At 39.4% G+C, this 12871-nt stretch overlaps 1 protein-coding gene across 3 annotated transcripts in view; it reads right to left on the reverse strand.

Annotated features, from left to right (window-relative positions):
* The window catches only part of zgc:158260 (uncharacterized protein LOC571389 homolog), a 113184-nt gene that overhangs the window by 14278 nt on the left and 86035 nt on the right, over nt 1-12871 (reverse strand). For all 3 annotated transcript variants that reach the window (XM_048244359.1, XM_048244357.1, XM_048244358.1), the window contains one exon: nt 6208-6370. In XM_048244359.1, coding sequence (XP_048100316.1) covers nt 6208-6370 — 163 coding nt within the window. The remainder of the gene's footprint in view (nt 1-6207; nt 6371-12871) is intronic.

The following is a 12871-nucleotide window of genomic DNA, read 5'->3' on the forward strand; positions in this document are numbered from 1 at the left end:
CTAGGGCCTTATATAAAACTAATGGGCATGCAGTACAAACTTTTAATGGTCCAGTCATACTGAGAACATGTTTGTCTTCCATCTTACAAAGGGGACAACTATTCCAACTTAATAAACCTGTTTAGAAATCATTTGGATGGTTAAATTACCTGTTCCGGTGAAAATCGTGACTTTCCCCGTTCCCTTTAGCGTCCCCAGGCGTAAAACCAACCTTGCAACATTGGTAAGAGAAGTGAGAAACAAGAAACTTGTTTCTTACCTTATAACATCCACATTGTTCTGCTGAACTTATGATAACCATTTCACTAGCTTCTAAACAAATCCATGCGCTTTATCGTTACCTTTTTCCAGTTTGAAATAGCATAATGCACAACTTCTCTAGCAGGGGGAAAATTTAGCTAATCTGGCCAAGTTTCCCTTTAGATTAAGTCATATGTTTTTTACGAAAAAAGCTCTAGGTAAGTCTCTTTCATACTGAAAACAATACAAATTCGATTTTTTGATCTTGATATAAGATTAGTAACACTTGGTTAGATTTTGTTAGATAAGCAGTTTTTGCAGTGTACACAGTTTACATGGGTTTCATAGTGGATGAATCACTGGATGAATGGAGCGTGTGTGTGTGTGTGTGTGTGTGTGTGTGTGTGTGTGTGTGTGTGTGTGTGTGTGACATAATAAACAACTACATTTTGGGAATTGACATCGCATCTCTGTTCTTACCGGACAACCTGTGGTGATTGCTATCAACTAAACCAGCACTTCATCCTACAATAGTACACTCCTTTTCAGAGTTGGATTCACCCCCCGCCCCCCCAACACCCTCTTTTACAGGGGCTAATTACTTTTTCACATGGGTGATATAGGTTTTGAATAACTCATTAATACAATTTGTTGGATGATTTGAAAGATTTAAGTGTGACAAATATGCACAAATAGAAGGAATCAGGAAGGGAGCAAATACTTTTTTCACAGTACTGTAAATTTTTTAGAATCTTATCATTTTTTAAATCAAAATCATGTTTCATTACATTTTTTATTTGTCTTCCTTAATGAGTTATAGGTGTTTTCATCAGTGTATTTTTTTGTCTTTTGGCTGACAAATCTGGGACATCCATTGTTAAAGTTAATATAACCGTCATGAAGAACTGCTGATGTGAAAGCTGCCAGTGCCTGGTCAGAGATATTAGAAAATGCATTATATAAATACATTTTTACTTTACTTTATACTATGGTGGAAGGTCTGTGATGTTGTAGGTTATTTTGTTGATCCTTATAAGAAAATACCTTCTTGAAAACCCCAGTGAAACACTCACAGAGACTGCTTTGTTGGTGATGTTGTTTCTTAGGGCTCTAGCTTACACCCGGCGCAACATGGCATGGTAAAAGTGCTAAAAGTCATGTAGGTGTGTGTGTGTGTGTGTGTGTGTGTGGGGGGTCATGAGTGCTGAGGAGTGAATGAGTGCAAATTCAGTATAGTGTGAATTCAGAGTTGGGAAATGTTTGAGAGTGCTTAGGAGTGAATGTGTGCCAAGTCAGTATAGTGTGAGTTCAGAGTTGGGAAATGTTTGAGAGTGCTTAGGAGTGAATGTGTGCCAAGTCAGTATAGTGTGAGTTCAGAGTTCGGATGGCCTGGAGATAAAAACTTCTCCTGAGTCTCTCAGTTCTGACTTTGTGACTACATAGGCGTCTTCTTGATTTCAGCGGTAGGAATAATCCATTGTTAGGATGAGAAGAGTCCTTCAGAATCTTTTGGGCTCTTAGGAGTACTCTTCTGGAATAGATATCTTGTAAAGCAGGGAGTTGAGTTTTTATAGTACGTTCAGCTGAGCGCACTACTCTCTGCAGAGTACTACAATCTCTAACTGTGGAGTTCCCATACCAGGTGATGATGCTACCAGTTAGAACACTCTCAACCGCTGAAGTGTAGAAGGCCTTCATGATGGATGTAGAAACTTTGAATTTCCTTAGCTGATGAAGGAAGTAGAGTCGTTGTCTGGACTTCTTCAGAACATATTGAGTGTTAACAGTCCATGTTAAGTCTTCAGTAATGTGGACAGCAAGGTATTTAAAACTTGTGACTCTCTCTACAGGTTGCCCGCTGATCATTAGTGGGGTGTAACTGTAGTTCTGCTGCTTCCTTCTGTAATCCACTACCATTTCCTTGGTTTTATTGATATTCAGTGTCAAGCTGTTAGATTGACACCACAGTGCCACCTCATCAACCTGATCCAAGTAGAGATGTTCATTGTTGTTACTAATCAGGCCCAAGATCACTGTGTCATCTGCAAACTTGATGATGGAGGTATGACTACTGTTGGCTTTGCAGTCATGTGTGTAGATGTTGTACAGCAGTGGACTCAAAACACAGCCTTGGGGAGCACCAGTGCTGATGGTTAATGAGTCAGATGTCAGACCCCCCACTCTAACCACTTGTGAACGGTTTGTGAGGAAGTTAAATATCCAGTGACACAGGGTGGTGTTCAGTCCTAAGGCCTTCATCTTTGTGACCAAGGTGAGAGGTACTATCGTGTTGAATGCTGAACTAAAGTCAATGAACAGCACCCTCACATAATTCCCATTCCCCTCCTCCAGGTGAGTTAAGGTGGTGTGCATGAGGTTTGAGATGGCATCCTCTGTAGACCTGTTGACTCTGTAAGCAAATTGGAGGGGGTCGAAGGAGGCAGGGAGGGATGAGCAGATAATGTTTTTCACAAGCTTCTCAAAACACTTCATCACTGTAGACGTCAGGGATACTGGGCGGTAGTCATTCAGACATGATTGACTTTTGTTTTTCGGTACTGGAACAATAAGAGACTGCTTGAGGCAAGTAGGAACTGTCTCTTGAGCCAATGATGTGTTAAAGATATAAGTGAACACAGGAGCTAACTGAGCAACGCAGGATTTCAAAACCCTGTTAGAAATTCCATCCAGTCCAGCAGCTTTTCTACAATTAACACTCCCAAAGGCATTGCTCACATCGACCTCAGAGACACAGAAAGGTGCATCCTCATTTGCTTCACATGCAGCTAGTGCAAGATAGTCTGTGTTTTTCATGTCTCAGTTAGCATATTGATGTAACTCAATGATACTTCCGTAAACTCATTTATGTCAGCAGAGTTCGTCTTGAACATCTCCCAGTCACCGTTGCTAAGGGTGTCCTGTAGCCTGGCTTCCGATTGGTCAGTCCAGCGCTTGACCTCCATCACTGGGGGGTCCGTCTGACTTCTCTGTTTGTACATAGGCAGTAGGAAAACAGCGGCATGATCTGATTTTCCGAAAGCTGGTAGAGACTTAGCTTTGTAACTGTTCTTGAACTGTGTGTAGCAGTGATCCAGTGTGTTGTCACAACGTGTAGGGAACTGAATGTGTTGAATAAATTCAGGCATGGACCGGTTCAGATGTACTTGATTGAAATCACCGGCCACAATAAGCGCAGCTTCAGGGTGTGTGTGTTGTTGTGTATTCAACACTTCTTGCAATTCTGAAACCGCAGCATCTGTGTTGGCTTGTGGAGGAATGTAGACAGCGTTGAATATTACCGAAGTAAACTCACGGGGTTTAACATCATTTAAACCAATGAGAATGACATCTATCATTACCTCTAACAGCACAAAGTGCGACGTCAAAGGATGCATAGGTATTTTGACAGTCAGCGGCGCATTTGAAGGAGTCTGCTTGCAAAACCGTATGGAACAGTCATTTCACTAAACCATGCTTTACTAAAACCTAGCATAGCACGCATTTGCACTCGTCTATTATTTGAACTCATTGGCAAAGTGAAACTAACTTCACTGTGGTGTCAGTCAAAGACAAAACAGTTATACACAGTAAGTTACTTTCATTATTGACTGACAATGGGTTACCGTAGAAAACATAGGCTGGAAAAAGCAACACTTACCCTAACATTGTTCAAATGACTGAATAAAACAACGTTTATCCTGAGGAGTTGCTTATATCTTGTGACAGTGAGTCTTCAGCTGTGCTCCATATGTGTCTCTCGCCTCTCTCCTAATCACTTTTAACCGTCATTACCAATTTGCAAATGATGGTGAAAAACTAGCCTACTCATTGTGACTTTATTCTAATTATGTTTCCCATTGTAATTTTGTAATTTGTAATGTTTTGCATTGACGTGCGCTGGAGGTACCACACCTCTGGGCGCATTGTTTAAAAAATAGACATGCAAAATAAGAAAATAAACTTTGCGCTGGGTGCAAAATAGGGTGCAAAATAGGGGCCATTGGGTTTAGCAAAAAGCACATATAAATCACAGTGGTGAAGACACACTGTCACAAGATGCAAGCAGCCCTTAGCAACAGGTCCCATGCACTCATTTTCAGGATGAATATCCTTAGGATTTGTATTCAGTCATTTGAACATTATTGGGAAGTTTTGTTTTTTATCAGGCTATGTTTTTGGTTGTGACCCCTTGCCAGTCAATAGTTAAAGTCAAAAGCTTTAATATTACTCAATAACTTGTCATTGCCTATGAGACCAGGTGAAGTTAGTTTCAGTTCAGTTTGCCTATGAGTTTAAATAATAGGTGAGTGCAGATGCATGTAGGCTATACTCTGCTAGTCACAAACATGTTTTAGTAAAGCAAGTATTAGTGGAATCGTGCAAGCGGATTCCTCCAGATGCACACTGACTGTCAAAATACCGCTGTGCTGTTTGTTGAACTGAACTTTACTGAGTCTCATAGGCAATGACAAAACAGTTCTACACTCAGTTATTAGAGGGCATGAAAATGCACTCTACTGTTATCCGATTTCTTCTTCTTATTTTTCTTCTACATATTTGTGCGTTTAATTCAGCTTCAACCGTTTGACGTAGAAACATCGTTCAAACTGTGTTGCGTAGGTCTTACTTAGGTGACTTCAGCTATGTATTTTTCAACTTTGTAACATTTATACTTTTTGAACTATTAATTAAAAACTACTAAAAATTTCCCCATAGACTTAACATTGGCGATTATGACATCACAGTAGGGCACTTAGAATCCTATGCCAAGTGTTCCACCTCCAGCAACTGTCTGTCTCAGGCTTTAAGCATACAATCTGGCTCTATTAAGACTACAGATCCTGTTTAACTGCTTCCTCTGCCCACAACTGTTTCAAAATAAAAGTCTCCACTACAATAATTCCCTATTAAATAATTTGATCATTTAAACTATCCAACTATTTAACTGTTCAACTATTCCAACTGTCAGTTATCATCAACTATGCCTCTAGCCTACTATATTAAACCACCACCTACCTAGCAACCAATTTAGCAACCATTGAAATTAAGCATCTATGTCAGTTTCCATAGCAACCAACATGATTATACTAGCAAACCACTGTAGTAACTCCTTTATTTCTGATAGTAGCTACCATGGACCCCCTAGCAACAACCTAGAAACGACTTCAAGTACCCTAGCAACAGCCTAGCAACCACATTCACAGTTAAAACCTAGCAACCAACATTAACTTAGCAACCAGCATAGTAACCACCATAACTACTCTAGCAACAGTCAGTTGTCATCAACTTTGACTCCCGTCAACTGTTTCCTCTGCCCACAACTGTTTCAAAGTAAAACTCCTCACTACAATAATTCCATTTTAAATAATTTAACCATTTTAACTATCCAACTATTTAACTGTTCAGCCTTTCAAACTGTCAGTTGTCATCAACTATGACTCCTGCCAACTGTTTCCTCTGCCCACAACTTCAAAATAAGTCCTCAATACAATAATTTGCTATAAAATAATTTAACTATTTAATTATTTAACTGTTCGGCCATTCCAACTGTAAGCTGTCATCAATTATGGCTCTCCGCCAGCTTTTTTCTCTATCTGACCTCCATCTTTTTACTTAGATTATATTTTAGACAATATTCAACAATATTTCATTCAGCAGCCATTTTTGCATTTTCATGCACTCGTAATTCCCTGGAATTACATTTTCTAGTTTACATTCACTATTGAATGACAAGAGATTGACCGATTAAGAAACATAAGAACAAGACTTTTGAACAATGAGCCTGGCGACTGATCACAAAATCACAACATTAAAATAGCGAATGTGGACCGGACACGCCCTAAATGTCTTTAAACCTTGCTTCTCTGACCAGGCATTTCAGATCGCTAAAATAGAGCCCTTAGGCTTTTTTGGTTCGGAAAAGGTCAGGTCCACTAAAACATACCCACTACTAGACTAGACACTTACAAGAGATATAACCCAGTCACAGAAGTGTTTGGTCACTTTCTTGATGTCCTCATCTTGAGATGGTGAACGTAGACCTTTAACACAGACTCTCTGGTCCTCTTTATCCCAAGATGTCTTTGTATCTTTTAATTCATAGGGGTTCATTTGATTTAGTCCCTGTGATCTGCATGTAAAAGTATACAATGCACAATAAGGTACACAAAGAGATATTAAGGTAAAGTTCATACTAAATATGATACACATGATAAGGAAATATCAGTCAATCAATCAAAATTAGTATGCTGTCAACTCGTGATTCATGAACAGGGACCAGCAGTAGTGAAATTGGGCAGTGCCAAATGAATATGCAGTAGTGTAATAGTGATCCACTCAAAGATGAAATATATGCCTGGGTTAGGGTTGAAGAGGAATAGCCTTTTATTTGATTGTAAGTCGAAATGCAAAAAAATCCAGGTGTATTTTGAAAACAATAATATTATCTTAACATTTTGGCAAGTTTAAAATATGATGATGGTCGATAGTGGGTCAGAAGTGGCATCCGATATCTAGAAGCCTGATTGGTCTCCATCACTTTGAAAATATCTCCTGTGCCCCTGCTAGTTAGCAACAGTTTAAAATATTACCATAAAACCTCAACTAATGGCCTGGGCTTTTATTTGCTTCAATCGCCAAACTCAATTAGCTCATATTTGGGATGGGTGTCTGGGCCAGGCCTTAATTCTTAATTCTATAGGAAAAACTATAAAATTGATTATGGTATACAGCAGGGAAAATAAGTATTGAACACATCAACATTTTTTTCAGTAAGCATACTTCCAATGAGGCTATTTGCATGAAATTTTCCCCAGACATTAGTATTAAAGGAGCGATTTGTAGGATTGTTACCGAACGTTCTGTAGGCCAAAATCCAAACACTGTGAACGTTCTTAACCTACCTAGACGCGAGCCTCTTCTGGGTTGCCAGATGTAGGCTAATGCAGACTTAGTTAACGTTAGTTGACCTGCAGCTGCTTAAACGTTTGTCCAACCATGACCCAGCTACACATTACGGAAACAGTGAAAACAAAAAATACCTCTCTAACCAACGTAACATATTTAGCTGAAGTTAGCGATGCAGATGAAGTTTAGACTAGGCTACCTGTGGAGAAATATGGCCAGCTATGCGTCAGACTTGATATTCTTCGTTTGACGAAGACGTCACCATCTCAGGAAGCTCCTCCGATGTCCACTTAATTTGTTTCTTGTTTTAATTTTGGAAATTTTCCGGCCTCTCGTAGGCGTTCATGACTACAACTGACAGCTGTTGACAGTTGGCCTTTGCTAATTTGGCAACCCAAATAGGAGGACGCACTATTAATACCCATTATTAATACGCTATTCTAGAATTAATCGTTCAAAACATAAACGAAAATTCCAAGAGATTCCGCCCCGTAACTCATTTTTTTTCATGGGTTTTACGGGTTAGAGTAATGTTGTCAAATAAGCCATTACTTCAATTCATCGTGTTTCCTTACTCTCTGACAACATATGGTGATCATTTTTGGAATGGTTACAGTTGATTTTCCATTATTTCCTACATACTGGACCTTTAACATTAACGTGACATGTCCGGCTTGTACTGTCGTCAGATCCATGCTTTGAGGAAAACAATGTTTTTATCATAGTTTCCTCTTCAGTGAGCGATTACCTGGTCGTTTTTGTAACAGAGATGGCTGTTTATTGTCCCTAGGTTTACAGAAACACCTATTCATATTAATACGTATGGAAATCAAGTTAACGCTGCCGACCACTGTTTGTCTATTATATGGCCCAGAATGCCTTGCATGTCTTTACAACAAAACAACCCAGTAAAACCTAATTTCCCGTAAACATATGAATTTGCATACTTGTAACATTTTTATTAATACTCTCCCATCATGATATTTAACAATAAGGAAAAAATGAATTTGAATACCGTCAATGTGAAAACAACTCTATTATGTAAGCTATATATAGCTACTGTTCTCCTTGCTATTTCAGTTCGTAAGTCCATACTATCCCATGGCAGAGCAAGGATTTCATGATTGGGCAAGGTTGCCCGGAGACATTGTGGCTGCCCAGAGACATTGTGCATACTTGGAAGGCATTGTGATAGATGTACCAGTACAACTGCAAATGTGGAAGGTGATGGTTACCAAATATGGGTGGGTGGTTTGCCAAATGCTGGAAACTTTTGGAATGTTTTCTTTTTTTTTTTAGCTTATGCACCCTCACATTGGAGTCCCGAGTTCAAATACAAAATTTGGTATCGATATGTGACCGTGTTCCTGAGATATGGACGAATTCCTGTTTCGGAGCTTCGCCACCGATTTCGTTTGGCTGTGACGGGCAAACGCTTTCGAAAATCAAAAATCCTTCTGGTAACTTTTGTGAGGCTTGGTCCAAGGATAATGTACGTCAAGTTTCGTGGCGTTCGGACCAAATTTGTAACCTGTGAAAATTTAGTTTCGCTTTCTGTTCAATCCAATATGGCGGATGAACGACACGCCCACCTGATGTCATCTTCGCGACCAACTTACACCAGTACTGACCGGACGTTTTAAAGTTGGAACGGTGTCTCTGTCTCAAAGGGCCTAGGCTAGAGCTGACAAAAAATTAGAGAGACGGGAATAATAATTATAATAATAATAATAAAACTTAAGAAGAACAATAAGTGTGCTGCTTAAGAAGAACAATAAGTGTGCTGCTGTGATCATAGACCATAAATCATAAACAGAAAAAGTCTATGCAGTTACCTCGTATAGAACTTTTTTTTAGCACGTTTTTTGTTTTGTTTTCGCAGACCGGTTAGATCCAGCCCACGGCCCGGCACCATTGTTTTAACGCCGGGGGTTGGAGACCCCGGCGTTAAAACAATAAACCTGGATTTTGCTAGCCCAGAGCTAACTAGCCATGCAACTTGCCATAGGTATTTAACTTCAATTAACACCTGGATCTCCTTACATGGGCAAAGATGGCAGCTTTGGGTACTTTTTGTAGGCGAACGTCAGAGGTCTATTGAGACCTGCCTTTATTTGTCCAAACCTGTAGCCACACTAGGGGCCTGTACTACGAAGCGGGGTTACTGGCTTATCTGGGTAACTTCGAGTAACTTGATCACGTGTGGCGTAACTTCCCGATTAACCCGTACTACGAAAGGTGGATAGGTTTTAACCGAGGTATGCTGCCATGGCAATTTTGCAATGGTTTGCATCTCAAACCTGCTCCGACCAGGTTATGTTCTTGGTTAACCCGAGGTTTCCGTTAACCACACCCTTTATAAGTACCACCCCTCCACTAACAATTTCTCCTGAGACATGTCGTACCTGGATGATCCATACCTGGATTGGATCCAAATCGTGAGGACTCTCTTCGCAGGGCTTAGGGTTTTAGAGACCGGCAGAAAATATATATAGCCTACCCGGACGATATTCTCTATGAAGATATATATTGTCAGCCAAGGGAATTTGTTATCTTTGTCAGATGATCTAGGAAGACGTCTCATAGCAATGCCCGTACGTGGACATTCATGTATTCCATCGGTGATGCAAGAATACTGTATGTCCGAAAATAAATCGGACATAGGCCTACGGTATGCTGAAAATCTGAGCAAGAATAGCCTAAAATAAATTGGACATAGCCTACAGTAGGCCTAATAAATTAAAATCACAATTTTAACAAACTTGTTGAATTGAATGTCATATTACTGTACCCTGCACATAAAGGCTACACATTTCCACAGCACCAGAATCCGACCGAATGCCTCCCTCAACCCCCTCCATAATCGGGCTTCCACTATTATTTGCGATGGCCAACTCTTCTGCTACTGTAAAACACGCTGGTGCCTTTCCTCCTACAGTAGTGTTCAAAGACACCTTTTTCTTGTTAGCTGTAAAACAGAGGCCAAGTGAAGGCTATAAGCTAGGCCTACATGTTTTCATAATTAAGAAATATTAATGCAAGCTATAACTATATAAACCTACTATTCTGAATAATGTTTTTGTGTTTCATTTTCACCTGCTGCCATGTGCGTTTGGCATCTGGCAATGGTGTTGCATCTGAAATGTTCACAGGATTAGGCATACACTAAATCAGTCAATGGGGGCTACTTAAACATTCAATTATCCTTATTACTGTAATCTATATGCCCACTTCTGAATTGGGTTTGCATCTGTAGGCCTTTCTATGAACTCAAAATAGGCTATTTAATTATTTCAACTCATTTCAGACATTCCATAGGCTACTAATCCTCCGTAACACATATTTGAAGAACATGTGGAAATAAAACTTTACTTTTAGGCATTTAGGCTACCCGATCTGCAATACGTTGCCAACAGCCTTGCTTTGTTCACTGCCGACGTATTTGATTTTTGTCGTAGAGTGGGTTTTAATTCCTCATAACTTGTCATAATAATTAATCCGTAAAATAAGGTGATTGCGTCATCATTGAAAGTGGTGACTCGCTGAAACCCGCCCCTTTTATGTGAATGTGCACAAACTCCTATTAGGTTAACCCCGGTTCAACAAATCAACTTCTTAATCAGCGTCGTAGTACCGATTAACATCACATATGATAACCAGGTTTTGTCAACCCCGGTTTAACAAAGTAACCCTGGGTTACATCTGGGTAGGTTAAGCTCCCTTCGTAGTACAAGCCCCTGGCCAGTTAAATTCCTGAATCTGCTATTGTATGTCCATGTTGCCTTGGATAAAAGCATCATATAAATACCAGTATTTTAACTTTTGTAAAGATATCAAAAATTGATTGCATTGTAAGTAAACATATGGGCCCTGAAATGTCTAGTAGCCACCTGCCTTGAATTTCCATTTCTTTGGTGCGCAGTGTTACACCAGCAACTAAGCATTGAATAGAACATCATGACTTCTATGACAATGTAGTAAATGTTTGCTCACGTTACATCTTACTTATACTGGATTATGTAGGCCTTTTGTTGTGGTGGGGTTAGTCTCCTCAACGAGTATCACACTGACCAGCGGGAAGTGGTAGATTTTCTATTGTTTGGTATGGTTTAGCAGTGGAGCTAAAGGCGCAGTCAAAGGGAAAGTCAATTCATGGGTTTCTTCAGGTCACTTTCCACAGGTGTATAAAATCAAGCTCCTCGATTATGAATGCTGACTGCATGGTGCTTGATTAATACACCTGTGTAAATGGACCTGATGAAACCCATGAATTGCATAACAGATAGAATTGATATTACTGAATGTCTTCTTGTGGGTGTGCTACTTAGTACATCATACACCTTACCACAGTCACTAAAATATTTTTGTTTCCATTGTGCCAGTACAGTTTTGTGTGAGATAGTACACAGGACATTCACTATTTGTATCTTGTAACTTGACAGTAATACACATTTATTTACTTTAGGTACCCAAACAGAATACTTCATGAAAAGTATGAGTATTGATACAAGCACTTCGGATACACCATGGGCATGGGGGCCTGCTACCTCTACTGCCATCAAGCCTGTTCATCCAAGGCCAGCTAGAAGACATCGGGTTGATCAAGAGGAGGAGGAAGATGAAAGCGACATCTCCACAATAACACCTGATGGCTCCACCTATGGCCCAAGCTTAAATCAAAGAGCAATGTAATAGAATCATCACAGCCAACAGATGTGTTTTGTGTGTTGTCCCTTCGGATCCCCAGGACAATACAAGCCGAAACAACAACTCAGACCTTTTCCCCTAAATAATCCCAGCACCATCTTACAAAGGATCTGTAGGCCAGATGTCTGCATCGTCTGGCAAAAAGAGGACATTGTTAATTCTGTGCATAGTTTGGATGTTCTTGTTTTGTGTTTACATTATTTTAATAGACTGCAATATTACTATTTGTCAGTGTTTCACGGACCACCTAGCAAAAAAAAAAAACAGTAGACCTACTTCAACAGTATATTACACAATAGGCCTTCTCACTGAACCACCTTGCTTATTGTCTTTGCACCTTGCTTATGGTGTCAGAGGATTCATATGATTTAAACTGGCATAGGTTACATCAGTGTTGCAGAACTGTTTGGATTTACATACAAGTTGGTTCAATATTGCAAACAACTCATCTATTATATTTTACCACATCTACTTGTGGAACACTTGAGATAGCTTTTTGGACCACTTTGAGTACCACTGCTGTATGTAAATATAATAAAGTTATTTATTGAAAATTTACCTGTTTTGTATATTTGTTTTAGGAGTTTCATCAGTTTTTGTCCCTTTTTAAGCTAAAGGTTTATCTTACCTTTCATATCTTCTGTCTCACAGAGGGCCATAGTCGTCATAGTTGAATGTTTAGTGCATTTTGAAGGGAGTACATTATGCTAAGGCAGACTGGTTCTAATCCTGGGTACAGGGTCATACAGACAACAGGGGTACTGGTGTTTCCCATTTTTCTAACCACATGAGCAATCCCCTTACGAAAAAGTAGTATAAGAATCTTATAGTATTTGGGACAAAATATTATAGTAATCTTATAGGAATAATTATTATAGGAATAATTGGGACATACTGTAGTAGTACTACTAATAACTATAATATCCTGTAACTGCTATAGTTTTTCTATAGTAGACTTATAGTACCTATAGTATGTCCAAATACTATAGTATTCCTATAAGATCACTGTAATATTTAG

Source organism: Alosa alosa, chromosome 5, assembly GCF_017589495.1.
Source record: "Alosa alosa isolate M-15738 ecotype Scorff River chromosome 5, AALO_Geno_1.1, whole genome shotgun sequence".
NCBI classification, from domain to species: Eukaryota; Metazoa; Chordata; class Actinopteri; order Clupeiformes; family Clupeidae; genus Alosa; species Alosa alosa.